This window comes from Pezoporus wallicus, unplaced genomic scaffold (assembly GCF_028554395.1).
Source record: "Pezoporus wallicus isolate ANWC-B61680 ecotype Strahan unplaced genomic scaffold, APGP_CSIRO_Pwel_v1 contig_5353, whole genome shotgun sequence".
Taxonomy (NCBI): domain Eukaryota; kingdom Metazoa; phylum Chordata; class Aves; order Psittaciformes; family Psittacidae; genus Pezoporus; species Pezoporus wallicus.
In genome coordinates, this window is record NW_026642422.1 from 268,149 (window position 1) to 286,076 (window position 17,928).

At 40.9% G+C, this 17,928-nt stretch overlaps 1 protein-coding gene across 2 annotated transcripts in view; it reads left to right on the forward strand.

The window, feature by feature from the left end:
• The window catches only part of DAAM2 (dishevelled associated activator of morphogenesis 2), a 167,830-nt gene that overhangs the window by 67,920 nt on the left and 81,982 nt on the right, over positions 1 to 17,928 (forward strand). For both annotated transcript variants that reach the window (XM_057429989.1, XM_057429990.1), the window contains exon 3: positions 5,885 to 5,974. In XM_057429989.1, the coding sequence (XP_057285972.1) occupies positions 5,885 to 5,974 (90 nt within the window). The remainder of the gene's footprint in view (positions 1 to 5,884; positions 5,975 to 17,928) is intronic.

The window sequence follows — 17,928 nt, forward strand, 5'->3', positions numbered from 1 at the left end:
GAAATTTATTGTAGTGGCAACGGTGTATTATACTTCATTTGTAACTTGGGTGGGGTTGATGCTACTAGGAGACTGAGAGAGAATGATTGATGAGGGAGGGTGCGTTTGTGCATGACAGGAGAAAAGGGTCTATGGGGATGAGAAAAAGATTGGGGGAGAAGAAAAGGTAGGTGTGTGGAAGAGAAAAGACAAAAGAAGGAATGGGGGTGTGATCAGGAAGCAAGATAAGAACAGTGCATTTAACTAAAATTCGTACAGTGCAAGGTAATAATGTAAAAGTGAATGCACACTTGGAACCTAAAATTTTAAGGCAGGGATCTGGGAAGCGTTTAACCATGTACAGAGTTTGCTCTATGGCTTTGTACTTGCAGGGCTTTTCCACAGCCCTCTGAAGCTTTTGGTGCTGGTCACAGGTCAGGTAGCTGCCAGTCTAATCTGTTCTGGAAGTTCTTAAGTTTTCATTCTGATTTTAACACAGGAGAGTGAAGTTTAACCTTCCTAGGGAGCTTTGCCAGTTTGTGCACTCTAAATATTTGATTCCCATGGTGCTTAGCAATTCTAAGACCTGGCTGTCATTTTGCTTGATTACCCATCTGCTGCTAAAGAGCCAAAAAGTGCAATAAATCTGTAATCAGAAAGTCAAAATGGGTATCTCTGAATAGCAGAAGTGATGAAACCTACTTGCAAATATATTGCTTAGTGTTACATTCTGTGGTGTCAAATAAGGATTGATTTAATGCCAAAGCCCTCTGGGGATGGTAAAAGGATTTCATTCTTTAACAATTCTTTAATAATTGCCCAAATGAATTTCTAAGCAGAATTAAACATTTAGGAAATGAGAATATGCTTTTAGAAGTCATTAACTTCTTTCAGTCAAAAAAATGCTGTTAAGTATGAAACACAGGTCTGGGATGGGTACTTACGGAAAGGATGTGATTTCAAGAGCACTATGAGTATGAGAGACCATGACCTGTGGACAAAACTCAACTACCTGTAGCTGAAATTATAAGAAATTGATGAACCAATACAGATATCCAACTAAACATAAGAAAATCAGCAAAATCTCCTTTTCCTCCTGGCAGGATCTGTTATGCCCGTATTAATCAAGTTATTGCCTGCAGTAAACAAAACGTGACAGAATTCTGTGCTTCATCACACTGGAAATGCTACGCAGGTTCATTAAATCCCCCAAACCATTTCCAACAGCCTCTGAAGGTTTGTTGGTTGGTCGTTTTGGGTTGTTGTATTTTGCCTTTGACAAAAATGAAGCAGCTGTCTGACCTTAAGTCAGGGGGAAGCTCCCTGGTGACCAGGAAGTCCAGCAGTCCAGCACCAGTGGAACTGGGACAAGTAGAACGAGAAACTAGAACTAAGGAAATATCCTGTGAGTGTCCAAATATCTCTGGAGAAGCAAGTTTGGGGCTCTTGTTCTCCAACATCCTGACTTGAAGCCAAGAGGTGCTGGAGCCTGGAAGCCTTCATGCTCTCTGTGCACTGAGTGTTAAGGTTTCCATCCTATGTCTACCGTGACTTCAGTATTATTATGTTGGGAATGGGAAGTCTCATTGTGTCTGTGAGTGTTTTACTAAGCTTGTCTTTCAAACAATTTAAAGTTTTCCTCATTTAAATTCCAAAATTCCTATGGACTGTATAAGTCTTCTTGCAAGGCCAAGTAAAGTAGACTCATGAAGGAGCAGCTACCATGTGGTTATGTCCCACCTGAATGGTGGAGATGCAATATACATTTCAGTACAAAGATGCTGGCAGGATTTAAAGGTTCTCCTTTAGGGAAGCAAGCATGTTGGTAGGCATTAAATGTTCTCCTTTAGTGGTTCTCTCTCCAAGTGATTCGCTCTTCTGCATTCCCCAAATACTAATTTTTCTCTATGTTTATTTCATTTTATCTCACTAGGAAAAGTTCTGTCCAGTCTAGGTGGGGAAGTATTTGTCTGTTCAGCTCTTCTGGGGCTCTGAGTGATATCATTATTGAGCTGCATCATATCTAGATTTTACACTTTGATGAATGTTCTCAAAGACAAGGGACATAATGTGGTTTTAAATCCCACAGAATCTTAGTTTTATGTTTCCTACCCATTCCTCACTCTTGTTCTCTTTCTTTGTCTATTTCCTTGGATTGTAGCCATTTTGAATTAAGGCCATCTTCCCTTTTGGCCTAAGAACTGGACTTGGAAATACTTGAACCTCAAATCCAGCTCCAGCACATTTTAAATGTTTTATCATTGAAATTCAATCTGTGTAAGTTAAAAAGAATGCCTGAATTTAACTGAATGTTTAGCTGAATGTTTAACTGAATTTAACTGAAATTAACTGAATGTATCCCTCTCAGTAAATAAAATAGGAAATAGACAAAGGAGAGAAAGGTAAGGAATACTAACTGGAGGTACTTTACATCTCTCTCAGGCCAGCCTGGCAAATATCTTTTTAATCAGTGTTTCACAAGAACAATTTCAAGTATTTTTAAGAGCCAGAAGGCTGAGCTCCATTGTGCAGGGTCATGCTGGCATGAATTGCTGGATCTAAGCCACCCATCCAAGGCACAGAAAAGGAGTTACTACGTTTCTGCTGGCACAGGTGATGAAGGAGGGTGTTCTCCCTGCTTTGTTCTGACTGACCCTTTTTTCTCGCCGTTTACATTTGCTCCCTGGGCATTTGATCATGTCGCGTTCCTTAGCCTGGCTCCAACTCCAGTTGTAATGAATGCATCCAGAATTTGTAGCTCCCCTTTCCTGCCAACCTTTGCAATTCCTTTTTCCTTCAATAGCTGTTTACTGTCACCGAGCTAACTCTAGGGTCTGAATTTCTACGCAGTGACACATCTACCTCTGTCACTGGGTCAGAATGACCTATTCATGGACCACATTACCCTTCCAAGATTTATTCTTTCTGTTTTTCCTCCTGTTTACCTCCAGGGAAGCAAGTTTCCTTATGTGCCATCTGTTGGTATCCCGAGTCAGAATAGGAAAATGGGCTGCCTGTTCCACGATCATCTTTCTTAGCTAGATCCAGGGGGTTCTTGTGCAGTCACAGTGGTCTTCTGTTTTTCTATAGAGAAGGGATGGGAGAGGTAATATGATTTGGAGGGTTCCAGAAGAAGGGTTCACATCTCTTGTATCTTGCAGGGTTTTCTTGATTCTTTATATGGTAGGACTTGATTAATGTTATAGGTAGAGGAGTTATGCAGGCTCCTTCACTTCCTACTACTCCTTTCTTCCTCTCAGAGGAAGAGAACACCTAATGAAGGCTAACTTCAGGAAAAGATATTGAAAAACTTGACTGCTGCTTTGCATATTGGAGAAGGTGTCTCTCCCTGTTGAATATTCATGCTTGCTACCTGCCCATTTGACCTGGGGGTTAGAACCTGGGGTTAGGTTTGCCTCCTAACAAACACTAGCTGTTTCAACAGGAAATGTGCCATTTTCCAGTCAGGTGTGTTGTGGTGTGTCTTGGGTGATCATCTGGACCTGATTATGCCTGGAACCCTGAGCAATTTCCTTGTTACTACATTACCTGAGCTAATATGGTAATCACTCTAATGTTCTTCTGGCTTAATCTACCCTCCTGAGCCACAATCAAGTGGGGTGTGGATGCACTTTGTTCTCACTGTATCTTCCATCCTTTCAAGCTACCTTTCCAGGCTTCTGTTCTGAAAAGATTGTCATACTATCAGCATGCAAAATTATATGACTGGAAATTGCAGATTCTTATTGTCCCATTAAAAGCAGAGTCTCTGTGTGTCCCTGATGGTGCCAGTGTCCAGGGCAGTGTCTAGAAGCTATGAAGTGTCAGCATCCTGCCCTTTGGTTGTTTTTAGTCAATAGGCATGTTCAGCTGATTAAATGGTTGTCTTGATCTATGTTGGTTGAGATCATTATTTGGTTTTGTGCACAGCTTCTAGGAAGAGCTTTTGCTGCTTCTCTGATCTGCCACGAGTCCAGAGAGAGCAGAAGGGACTAAAAAACCCAGTTAGCTGCTCTGTGTTAAAAACAAAAAAAAAAAAAGAAGTAAAAAAAAAAAAAAGAAAAAAAAAGAAAGAAAAAAACCCCACAACCAACAAACAAAACCCTAACAAAACCCCCCAAATAATGCTAAGATTATTAAGCAGATCAATAAAGCGATCAGAATTTTTCTAAGTGTTTAGCTGAGCCCAGGCAGCTTATATCAGATGTCTATTCTGGCCTCTTTGATGGTTCTTCCAAACCTGGCATTTCTGATGCCCTGTCTGCCCCTCCTTTCCCTCCCACATGCTTGACCTCCAACAGCTTCATTTCCCTTGTCTTAAGACCTTGCATGTCATCTCACTCTTCCCCCAAGAATGTGATCCTGGCCTGAGCTATCTAATTGTGTGTAGCAAGGATAAAACTCTTTGTCTCACTTGGCTGCCCACTTGTTTGGAAACTCACCCTAAACATTTCCACATGATTTGCACTCTTTTTGCACATCTAAAAATTTGTGGGTTTTTTTTTTTGCCTTTAAACTTTTTCTTATTTAAAAAAACCTCCTCAAGCTGCTTCTACCTCGGGCTGCTGGCACTGACCTCACCTTGTTACTGTTTGCATTTCTTTTGTACCTTTTTGCAGCTAAAATCTCAATGGGCTTTTAAATCTGTCAGCAGCCGCTACCAGGCTCAGTGTGCAATTTAGCTCATTGTTTTCACAAGTTTCCCAGCTCTGAATGCTTTCCAAATGAGCCATTGCTGGGCTGAGTTAAAGAGGTATTGTCTCTGCTTGGGATAGTTTAGTGTGGGTGCCAGAATCTGCATGTGCAGTATTCATAATGCTGCAATGTCATCTTGATATGGGATCCCTGGACACTTCCTTCTCCAAACACTTTCAAATATATAGGAGAAAGAAAACCTTGCCAAAATTAACTCATTGAAACACTATTGGAAGCTTGTCTTTTATTGCTGAAACTCTCATTTAGACCTCTTTGTCCCTACTCAAGCTGGCTACTTGCTAGGAAGAATTTTTATTTGCTTAATTCCCATTAGCACCTGAAACTGACAGCTAGGGGACTGTTCTGGCTAGTGCTGAATAAACACAGAGCAAGTAGCAGTCTTTGCTTTGAAGTTTTTAGAGACACATTCAGCAGGAAGACAGTCTATTGTTATCCACCCTTTCCAGAAAAGAAATGGAAGTGGGGAATCTGGGAGTCAGTTCCAGATCACAGCATTATCCATCATTTTACAAATGCAAGGTTGGCTTAGGCTCTAAAAGAGTGTGTTCCACTGAACTTGCTTTTCTTAGCAGAGAGAATTTGCTGGTCTCTTCAATCTGATGTGACACTGAGTGGATGTATATTCTCTGTCTGGAACACTGGTTGTCTTTTGCTGGGGACTGCGGTTCAGAGACCAAACATCTGGAGAAGCATTTCCTTGTCCAACCTGTAGGTTGCTGTTGACATTACTGCCACTAGGCAAGTATCTTGTGACCTCTTCTTAAAAGATACAGTTATTTCACTGATCTTCTATGGAAGACCAAGCTGGTACTGCAGGCCAGGAAAAAGATGTATTGAATTTTCTCTAGGCGTCCTGAGGAGTGAATGTGTCACATAAACCAGTGCTTTGGGTTTTTCACTTCATGCTTTTCATGTGCTCTTTCCCATCCTGGACGTTAGTAATGGAATTTTGACACTGGAGTTATTTAGGCTGCCTCTCTTCATAGCTTCTGCTTTGACAGGAGGAACCCACAGTAGCAAGGTAAAAATTATGAAACCAATAATCTTTGGAGTCTTTGGGAGCCACTATGTCCTCTGCCCTTTGATTGAGGGCTAGTCAACATAGCTGATCCACATTCTTCTGTACCTATTACAAGTTACAATGCAGGTGCTGACTGTTTTTTTCCTCTCGCTTTTTCACAATCTCCAGGATGAACTGGATCTCACAGACAAGAACAGAGAGGCTATGTTTGCACTCCCTCCAGAGAAGAAATGGCAGATTTACTGCAGCAAAAAGAAGGTACTACGGTTGTCCTGATTGAAGTAGCTCACCAATAAATTCTGTGTGGATATATCTAATTACTGATATAAATCTAGATTTGAACTACATGTTTATCTACTGTTTACTCAAGAGCATGATACTTTATCACTTAGATGTAAGGATTTTTATCAGCATGAATATGGTACAACTTTCTTATAAGTAGTGCATACATGTGTAATTTCTGAAAAGAATGTTAACAAGTTAAAATAATACATTGTCCCATATTGAATCTTTCACGTGTTTGGGTTTGTCTTTCTTTTTTTTTTTTTTTTTTTGAGCTGGAAGAAAAGCTATAATGGAAATGGAATTTTTAAGACATTTTTGTAGGTTTTTAGAACAGAAAATGTATTGCTTGAAATCTTTCAGGATGTCTTCAAATATGTCTAAAATGCAAAGTAATAGCGGTATTTTAAAACTTGGTAGTTCAAGACCTTGCAGGGCCTTTTTCAGTAGAAAAATGTGCCATATGGCCCTGGAAATTGAAGACCACCTGCTCCTATAAATTTCAGTGTAACACTTCTTTTAAGGTCTTCAAATTTCTGACAAACTGATGAGAAGGGCAGTAAATCAGAGGCTGATGTATCACACTGGGTATTTTGTCACTGCCAGAATGATGGCCAAGGGAGTTGACAAGTTGTGTGGCTGTTGTAAAGGGAGGATTCCTGCAGGAGCAGTCTAGTGGGAAAGTTTTGCTGCTCTAGGAAGGGAACAGAAGCAAAGGTAGCCCCAATAGCATGTATTTATTGACAATAAATATTAGGGAAAAAAGGTGCAAGTTTGTTGGTTAGTTTTATTTCCAAATGTGCAAGTCATGCTGTGAGAGCATCAGTTTGTATGTTTAAGTCTGCATAACAGAAGCTGAAAGAGAAGGTTTAGATTTCAGTACTGAAGATGGGATACTGAAACCCTGCTGATGGTCCTTCTGAGCTTGTGTTTGCTGCATTTCTTTCCTCCGTGAGGGTGGAGGGAATTAGCTTTCTTTCCATGTAATTAAAGAAAATCTCAGTCAAACCAATCAGATGGGTGCTTTGCATGTGTGTTGATTAACACAAGGAAGTTAATAGTTACAAATTAGTTACAGTGCCTCTGAGCTAGCAATAATTCAGGAAGTGCGTAAGAGCAGTCTAAGCTCAGTTGTCTTTGTGCTCTCTCCATTCTTCTTCCTGCCGGTACAGAACGCTTGGAAGAGAAGGGAAGGTGCAGGCTGCTGTGATCAATGTCTGCTTTACACTTTTGCTGGCTGGCCCAGTTGGCTCTCTCAGCTCTGGTGGGAGAGGATCTATTTGTAGCCATTTTAGAGAACCACACATTCCACTTCTGGACCTTCAGAGTTAAAGAAGCTACATACTGGAAAATCTTTATAAGGCACGTATACTGCAACCTCAGTTAGCTGAACTCAAGCTATCCAAAATGATGTACTAACTGGAACAGGATATTGTTGCCAGATGGGTATTCATTACATTGTTGATACTTTCAAGTACTTGAAACCTTAACGATCCAGTATTATTTATTGTTTCACTCACAGGCAGTCAGCCGATGGGTGATGACATATCTTTTTCTCTAGTTTACTACCTAATCCACCTGTCATTGTTGTCTTAGAGTGACAGAGAAGCTTAGTGCAGGCTTCCTTTTTAGAGAAAAGTTGTCTTTTCCCTGAAAGTTTTATAATCAAACTTTATCCACAAAGGGCCAAATTCCTCACTTGGCAGAAAACTGCAGCCATGCAGGACCCAGGCCCCAGAGAGCTCTGCCTGGCTGATATTGGGGTCTTTGAGTTTCCTGGGAAGCAAGGGCTCTATGCTTTGTAATGTGGCACGTAAAATCACTATGAAGAGTGCAGGTTGAAGCAACTGTTTGCAATTGTTACTCTTAGATGCCTTTGCTTGTCTAAAAGTAACAGGTCAGAGCTTCCTGATCTGCTCTAAAGGTGGCAAAATTAGTGGATTGTCTTAAGTCAATAAACATCACTTGCAAAAATTGTTGTAGGCACACTGTCTGTTTATCTTGGCAGTTAGACTTTGGATGTTTGGTTGATATGCTGGAGGGAAGGAATGCCATCCAGAGGGACCCTGACACACTTGTGAGGCGGGCTGATGCCAGCCTTATGAAGTTTAACCATGACAAGTGCAAGGTCCTACACCTGGGTCGGAGCAATCCCAGGCACAGCTACAGGTTGGGCAGAGAAGAGATTCAGAGCAGCCCTGCGGAGAAGGACTTAGGGGTGCTGGTCGATGAGAAAATGAACATGAGTTGGCTTCAGGGTGCACTTGCAGCCCAGAAAGCCAACCGTGTCCTGGGCCGCATCAAAAGGAGCATGACCAGCAGGGCGAAGGAGGTGATCCTGCCCCACTACTCTGCTCTTGTGAGACCTCACCTGGAGTATTGTGTGCAGTTCTGGTGTCCTCAACATAAAAAGGACATGGAACTCTTGAAACAAGTCCAGAGAAGGGGCACAAGGATCAGGGGACTGGAGCACGTCCCGTATGAAGACAGGCTGAAAAAGTTGGGGCTGTTCAGCCTGGGGAAGAGAAGGCTGTGTGGAGACCTCAGAGCAGCTTCCAGTATCTGAAGGGGGCCTGTAGGGATGCTGGGGATGGACTCTTCATTAGGGACTGTAGTGACAGGACAAGGGGTAACGGGTTAAAACTTAAACAGGGGAAGTTTAGATTGGATATAAGGAAGAAGCTCTTTACTGTGAGGGCAGTGAGGCTCTGGAATGTGTTGCCCAGGGAGGTTGTGAATGCTCCATCCCTGAAGGTGTTCAGGTCCAGGTTGAACAGATCCTTGGGTGGCATGGTTTAGTGTGAGATGTCCCTGCCCATGGCAGGGGGTTTGGATGTAGATGATCTTGAGGTCCTTTCCAATCCTAACTATTCTATGATTCTATGATTCTATGGTACTTATTCCTAATGTAGTAGCAGAAAATCACTGTTGTATTGAAAAAATTATTCCACCTGCTTATGATACCAAGCCTTTCTGAAGAAATGGAGGAAGACATGTATGTCTGTGCATAAAAAGTTATAAACCAAGGGCACTGCTTGCCAGCCAACATTCCACAGAACTCAAAGGAGGTTCAGCTGTGCATTGAAATTTCATTATTGTCTACAGAGGAGTGTTCACACAGTGTTATACAGCCATGCTTGCTTTTGTTACTTTTGGCCATTCTAAGTTTGTAGCTGAAATCATTAGTACTAAAAACAAATCACCAATTTTTTGATCTAAAGCAGCTATAGGGAATACTTAATTTCCATTTGAGGAGGAGCAATTCACAAGGAGTAAAGGCTGCTCTGTTGAAAAATGTTCATGTATTCTCAGTTTCAGCTGTCCTCTACCTTGTTGTTAATCAGTACAGGGTAGACAATTACAGAGGCAGTTAATTTGCATCACAAGAATCATTAATCAATCACCAGTGATGCCACTTCTACTCAAAATATTGATACTACCTGTTTTATAATGCCTCTTTCTCTCTAGAATGAACTTTACCATATTGAGTAATAAAGAAAGCTGTATGTAGACAAAATGAAAATGATGACATCCTTCCCCAGTTCAAGGTCTTTATTCTGGTTTTGTGTGGGATAAGCTTCATGTCTCGCCATCAGTTGAAATGTATACTTACATAAAACATAGTCCACTTCTGTAATTCCTTCATGTAAATTATCTCTAGATTTCCTACTAGTTATATGTTTTGCAGAAATTAGAAGAAGCACCAGAGCAAGCTTTCAGGTGTATTTATTCATAAATTCCTGATGTCAAGGTTTAGAAAACTACTGTTATGCAGTACTGTTTTACCAGAATCTGGTATTAGAGTACATAATCTCATTAATTACTGGCCAAATAATGATATTTGACCAGTCAGTTCAGTTATTTCACCTGTAAATGAGCTCATGTTAGGATCCCAAAAAGGGTTGAAAATGCAGGTATTGCACTGCTTTGGATGCAGCCTGTGTTTCTAAGAATGAGAACTCACTGTGCAGGCAATAGCTTATTGCCTTATAAGCTCCTTACACTTATTACTACTGGAAGGCAAATCAAGTTGTTTTCTTTTTATGGCCTTTTTCACCTCCAGAGACTAATTTGTAAGCCTTCAGTTGAGAAGATTTTAGTAGGAATCACACACGTTTGCAGAGTTAAACAAGTTAGGGGTTTTTTTTTTACTTTTGTGTTTGAGGGAAAATTTGTTAACAAATCTCTTTTCAAAGTACAGTCAAACTGGACTAACTGTATTGTACAGCTTCTCTACAAACAAACCCAACAGAACTCTCAATCCTAATAAATATGTTGAGCTGTCGGAGATATTTTTGGGTTATTTTGTACTCTTCTGACTTTAGTTAAACCCTGGAAAAGCTGCTTTGTGTTGATTGTGCTTTACCTACTCAAGTGAGATCATTCAAACTCAGTGAAGCAATAATTAGCACACTGCAACATTCTGGAAAGAGGCATTTATGGTATCTGAAAAAAGAGTACATGCTTATAATCCTTAAATTGACTATACTTTTTCTATTATGGAAAACAGGTCTAGAGAAAGGCTTCTCTACAATAACAAAATAGGGGCTTAAATTTTCTGAGGAAAATTTATCTGAACCATATGCATAACAGCAGATATGCAAAAAAGAGAGTTTCCTGATGATTACATCCCCCACAATTTTTTTTGTTATTGTCTGTTACTTAGAGTTTTCATCTACCTGATGATTAAAAATACCCCTAGTGAACTGAATATGAGAACAGGAGTTAGGAAACTCCTTAGTTCTAAAAGTCTTTGATCTAAATTGGTTTATGATTTCAAGGAACTTCTAATTAATATGTTTACATATAAATGCATTTCTCTGTACGTGAAAGAAAGAGTAACAAAGTTAGGAAACTCTGGCAATGTTCTCACCATACCATCCTCTTACACCTTTTCCCTGTACTATATGCACATCTCCTGGCTGCATACTGCATTCCTTTTCCTAGATAAAGATCTGAATAAATTTTCAGTTTAAGCACTGTTCATTCTTTTTCCTTGCTACACCTATCTATCTACCTTCTAAGGTATTCTTGTAGGAATGGATTTTGTGGTGAAGTCTCTAGACTTAGGAGAGCACACTGCAAGGAGCAGGAAGGATGAAGTGGAAGGCACTTCTGTGCCTTACACAATCACAAAGGAGTCCAAGTCCCTTGGACTGAGGCCACGAGTCAGTGCTGAAATCAGTGAAACTGAAACCTATGTGCAAAGTGCCCCAGATGCCATTCTAGAGAAGGTTCATACCTCTTGTACACAGAAGCACCAGATACTGCTACATCACCTTGTGTTCAGTTCTTTTTTTCTAATGTGAGTGCTGCATGTAGACCTACATTAGACTTAGAATGCTGTGGGGAATCCTAGTTTTAGTCAGACTTTTAGTAGTTTTACTGCAGTCTTTCTATACCATTTGCAGTTTAATGTCACAAATTCCCACTTTGGTCCTGTGCTGACTGTCTCATGTTAATGAAGATAATGTCTACATGCCAGGTTTGGGTTCTTTTTTGTTGTTGTTTTTTTTTTTGTTTGTTTGTTTGTTTTTGGCGGGGGGGGGGGGGGGGGGGGGGGGTGGCTTTGTTTTTCTATTTGTTGGCTTGTTTTTTTTCTCTTTGAGAATTTCTCTTTTAACTTTGCCCTTGAGATTTGCATTGTCAGCAAAATATCACCATAAAAAGTACAGCTTGATATTCTGCAGCTGTATATAATTTAAGGTATCTCTGTCCTCCACCCCCATGCCTACACCTGCCTTCAGAGTCCTGCAGAGCTCTAAGCAAAATTGAAGATGGATGCAAATATAAAACCCAGAGTCCCCCTTACCTTTGGGGAAAACTTTCAGAAGTGAGTGGTGGAAGTTCCTGAACCTGCTGTTTGTTCCTGGGTTGCTTTATTTTGTGTTTTTGCACTGTAAAGTGTAGTTTCAGCTTGGTCACAATGGAGAGGCAGTTATTTCTCAGGTAAAGTGAACTGACAGGGCTTTTCTTCCAAAACAATGAGGTCTTTTCTTTGCATTTAAGGCCTTATGTGGAGCAGCTAAGAGCAGGAGCCTGCATTACATCTGTTGTATTTAGATAGGAGTTCTGCAGTTCTTGCTGTAGGAAAAGTGTTCTTTGGGCTCCTACTATAAAGATATACATGAAGATATTCAGAGGAAGATATGCCCTGAGACAAAATGGATCTTCATCTGGTCTCATTTAGTGATACAATATACCAGATGAAGATCACATCATTGTGTTGTCTGAGTGTGGGGTTTTGGTTTTATATTGTCTGTTCTGAGCTATGAAAGCCCTTTGGGGTTCATCCTTTCTGTATGAAGAGTGCCAAGCACATGGTTGTCTCCTAATAAATGAAGTGGGTGGTTTGAAGTTGCATTGTTTTCCATTCTATGTTCTTGCAGTATTTTTTCCTCTTTGAAATACACTTAGAGTCTGTTACTGACCTGGAATATTAAGCTGTTTTGGTTATGTACTTATAGCTATAAGGAGCATTTAATGTGTCCCTTATAAGTTCGCTTATTTAGAGTTGTTATTCCACACGCTGTGTCTGGGAGAAGCAAACATGAACACAATGATTTCCTGTAGTATTTGAGAAGCCATTTGTGAGGAGTCCCAGTTTGATGAGGCTTGGATGTGACTTCACGACAGTTTTTCTCCCAGCATCAAGTGTGTAGGGGGGGATATGGTTCTTCTATTCTCTCTTCCCCTGGGAAGTCTGAGAAATGCACATTAAACCTTACAGCATGTGTGACAGTCTAAAAGCAAAAGCAGTATGAGGTTGACAGTATAAGGCTGAAGAATCTGTGAGGGACTTAAGAGTGCTTAGTGGAACTGTATTGCTGGCTAAAGGATGAGGTTATCTGGTGACCACAGGGCAAAGCTCACCCAAACTGATATTGGAGCTGGGAAATTAGACTATCTTTGGTGCATCAGAAATATGTTTCTTTTCCTAGCAATGCTTTAGAAGTTTGTGGCAGGAAGTTTAGTCAACATTTTGGTTTAGCTCATTATTGAAACATTGCGAATGACCTGAACAACCTGTGCTAACTTTGAAACTAGCTTTTCTTTGATCAGGTCCCTTCTGCCAGAGTCACTTCAATCCTAAGTTGTTTTGTGATTCTTTGAGCTGACCATAAATCAAACCAGGAAAACAGCTGCATGGCCCTATTAAAAAAAAAGAAGGCTGCAACAATAAGGCTCTGTGCAACCTATTATCTCCTGTATTGTTGCTATGACATCAACTCCTTAAAATAGGCCGTAGCAGAAGATGTTATTTGGTTCTCTCCCACTGCCTGGGATCCATGGTTGCTTTTGGTCTGAGAGACTGTGTGACTTCCTTAGTTCAGGAGGCTGCTGCTGAAACAGTCTGAAATGTGGAATTTCTCAAGCGAATTCTCTGAAAATAGACTTGCTTTCAGTTAGCCTATGGCTCAGTGGAAATCTCATAACACTGCTAAGTCACAGTGGGAGGATGTTGCCCTTTGCAAGCTACAACATTCCTGTAGATGGTTGTTTGGAAGATGCCAGCAGTTGTGGAGTTAACTTGCTTTTTCCCCACCAGCTTCTGTTCCTTTTTCTGTTAACAGAATGACTTCATGCTCAGATGTTTTGGATAATTTGTTAGCTTGATGCTGACATTGAGTCATTCCAGTATGTCTAGTCTAGGTATGGAAGACAGGCACATGGCTTTAAAACTTACTCTGTTATAAATGAGTGCTGGCTTTGGAGCAGTGTATTCAGAACCTTTGGCCTGTGACAAGCAAGGACATAATTAGAAACAACAAAATGCAACAAGAGTGCCACTAATGCAGCAAATGCACAAATCTCCTCATTAATGACGTACTTGGTCTTTCCAGTGTGAAAGAGCTCTTTGATTAATGGCACCTGTTAATGTGTATTGTAGGCTGAAGAATTAGTTCCCAAATTTGGGCAACACAGTTAATACAGTGTACAATAAAGTCTAAAATTATATACATTTCCTTCTACGTCATTTAATGCAGAGAATGTGTTCTCACTAGAAGAGTAAGACTTAAGATTCATACCTGTCATTCTGTTGTACTTCCATAAAATGAGCATTCTCTTTTTTCCCATCTCACATAAGTATAAATTTGTTGACATTGACCCCATTATTCCTTGTGTAGGTCAGCATACCTGAGAAGAAATATTGACTGTTTTGTATGTTTTACCATTAAGTTCCTGTAACTGCGTCTTCATGGTTTTTCTCCTTGATGTTTTCCCTTCTATAGCAAGTACCCTGAAGGGGTTACTTGAGAAACAATATAGTAGGCTTAATGATGTAAGACTTTTTAAAAAAAAAAATATATATATAGTGTGTATATATATATTCCCTCTTGGAGTCACTTTCATAGTGATTTTAAAGGGTTAATTTGCTGTCAAAGAGTTAAAAATGCTTGCACAATTCAGCTGATATACTATTATTACAGCTTGGCATTGTGTTACCTAAAAGGCCACGTTGTAGCAGATAGAGGAGTTAAGGAGTTTTCTTAATCGTTCATTTTACTTCATTCCACGCTTCAAGCTAACAGATGCATTTATTTATACTGGTATAAGAGGCTATTTTGGGCCAGGGTCTTGAAATTATATATTTATTTTTGTATAATTGAAAAGTCTTCTCTTCCCTGGCACCCATGGGAACAGTATGGAATATTTTTAGTTTCTCCCTCCCTCTCTCTCTCCAGCAAGAAAGGTTAGCTGTTGCTTACAAAATGCTTTCCCAGCTCTTTTGTTAAGACTATTGAAGATACAAATGCCATAAACTTGCCATGGTATTTGCTATAGATATTCTGAGCATGTAGAATCTGGGTGTCCATCTTGCAGTTCAGCATTTTTCAGGTGTGTTAGTAGTGCTCCGGTTGAAGTTAGCATTCAACACTTCTTAAAAATCAGGCCCAAAATAATCCTGAGTTTATGCAGTGATAGTTGGAAAATTGTCATCATCATGCCTAATGCTGTGTTTCACATTTGGCTTGCATTCTGTGGGAGAATGGGAGAGCTCAGTGGGAGCAGATTTGACCCTACCATGGGAAAAAAAAAAAAGGAGGAAGAAAGAAAAAAGGAGAGAGGGGAAAAAATAAAAATAAAAAAAAAATACCCAAAACAACAAAAAAAATTTATCCAGCTGTCATCTTCCTAAAATGGTGTAATTTGCTGTACTTAAGAACAAACATAATGGTGAGAAATCCAATTCTCCTGCATAGAAAGTACCTGTAAATGCCGATTGTGTGATTTAGTTGCTGCCACTGGATTGTGTTCTGTCTTTATCTGTTGTCTTGCAAAAGTTCTGTGTCTCCACAATCCAAATATGAGTCAGACTTGCTGATGGCATGCAATAGTAATATATACTTGCATACAATGCAGTTCTCACCATTCAGATTAGTCTTAGGTGGATAAGCAAGCAAAGAATATGTAAAATAACTGGCCTATTTCTCTGGCACATGAGAAGCAGATCTGGTACAGACCAGGGCTCACTCTTTTTTGTATCCTGAATTTCACTGGATGCTCACCAGCCTTTCAAAAGCAAGTGAATATTGAGCAAGAAGAGTTGTTGAATTCCCTATCATTTCAGTGAAAAGATTAGAAACAGGCACAGTAGGGAAATGTTGTCAGGATTTAGTAGTAGCAATGAAGAAGAAGACAGAAATTTCCTTCTACTGTACTGTGGTATTGTTTAGTTTTAATTACTGTCAGATGTGACAGTTTTAGCTACACACTTGTATCAAGGTGAAAATCACATTGTCTTCCATTGCTATTCAGTCACCTGTTGAAAGGCATCTGGTATCCCAAATATTTTGCAAATGTAATAGGCAACACAAATGAAGAGTGGGAGAAAAGAAACAGTTTGACCTGTGTTTATGGTAAAGGGAGAGAGAGAGCAACTGGAAAATACACTCAAATATTGGGTTAGCAACTTAAAAGCCATGGGCCTCTCAGGCTGTATTTATTCCCTTTATTCAACTGTCCAACAGGTCCTAACTTTAGCATTTTTCCAGTAGTGGCTGGAGTTAAATAATGGAGACTGATAGAAAATACACAGCTGCTCTAACCATGCAAACTGTTATCACTCTTAGTAAAGGGCTCGGAGTAGACATAACCCGGAACAAGCATCAGTATTACTGGAAAAACAGATAGTAGACATGTTTTGGACAATGAAATCTTTTAGTGTGACATTAAGGAATACTGTGTGTGCTCCCTGGACTTGTCCTGGATAACTGTGCTGGCCCTAGGTAGTTCCATGCATGTGTCCTAGGTAGCACCATGCGTCTGGGAGAACAATTAGTGACATTTCATTCCCATCATCACGCAACATGCAAGGTGATTTTCATGAATAGTAGGTGACTTCATTTTATTTGCAAAAGATTGTAAGTGGTTACTTGCTGCAGATAAACAGTATGAGAAAAAGATAAACTTGCAGTGCAGCCAAGTTTATCTTGGCAGACAGGAGGCTGTTATGCAGGCTGGGCTCTTCTGTGGCTTTTCACATTGCCTAAAGAATGCCAGGAGAAGGGGGGGAAGAAAATGAGGAAGCAGACAGCCTAAATGACATAAATAGTAGTGGGGAAGTGATACAGTTGAAAACAGAGATGTTGGAAAGGTAACAAGCTGGATGGGTGAGGAAAAGGTCCCTTTCTGTATCCACAGGATATTGACTGTAAACTGAAGGTTAATGCTAGAATGAAAATGTACACACAATACCTTTACATAACACAGAATAAAAAGTAGTAGGGACAATGCAGAGCTTGGGTGCTAATGAAACAATGTACTACTGCTCTGGCTGTTTAGGATTTACCCAGGGAATTACAGACCAGTCAGTCTGACCTCTGTGCCTTCCAAAATCTTGGAGCAGATTCTCCTGGAAGGCATATTAAGGCACATGAAAAACAACAAGGTGCTTGGTGACAGCCAGCATGTCTTCACTAAGGGGAAATCCTGCCTGACCAATTTTGACGGCCTTCTATGATGGGGCTACAGAACTGATGGACAGGGGTAGAGCAGTTGATGTCATCTCCCTGGACTTGTGTAAAGCGTTCAACACTGTCCCACACGACATCCTTGTCTCTAAACCAGAGAGACGTCAATTTGATGGATGGACCACTCGGTGGATAAAGAACTGGCTGGATGGCCGTACACAAAGAGTTGTGGTCAATGGCTCAATGTCCAGCTGGAGACCAGTAATGAGTGGTGTCCCTCAGGGATCGGTGTTGGGACCAGTGTTGTTTAACATCTTCGTCGCTGACATGGACAGTGGGATTGAGTGCGTCCTCAGCAAGTTTGCCGATGACACCAAGCTGTGTGGTTCAGTTGATACCCTGGAGGGAAGGAATGCCATCCAGAGGGACCTCGACACGCTTGTGAGGTGGGCTGATGCCAACCTCATTAAGTTTAACCATGCCAAGTGCGAGGTCCTGCACCTGGGTCGGAGCAATCCCAGGCACAGCTACAGGTTGGGCAGAGAAGAGATTCAGAGCAGCCCTGCGGAGAAGGACTTGGGGGTGTTGGTCAATGAGAAAATGAACATGAGCCACCTTCAGTGTGCGCTTGCAGCCCAGAAAGCCAACCATATCCTGGGCTGCATCAAAAGGAGCGTGACCAGCAGGGCGAAGGAGGTGATCCCGCCCCTCTACTCTGCTCTTGTGAGACCTCACCTGGAGTATTGTGTGCAGTTTTGGTGTCCTCAACATAAAAAGGACATGGAACTGTTGGAACAAGTGCAGAGGAGGGCCACGAGGATGATCAGGGGCCTGGAGCACCTCCAGTATGAAGACAGGCTGAGAAAGTTGGGGCTGTTCAGCATGGGGAAGAGAAGGCTGCGTGGAGACCTCATAGCAGCCTTCCAGTATCAGAAGGAGGCCTATAGGGATGCTGGGGATGGACTCTTCATTAGGGACTGTAGTGACAGGACAAGGGGTAACGGGTTAAAACTT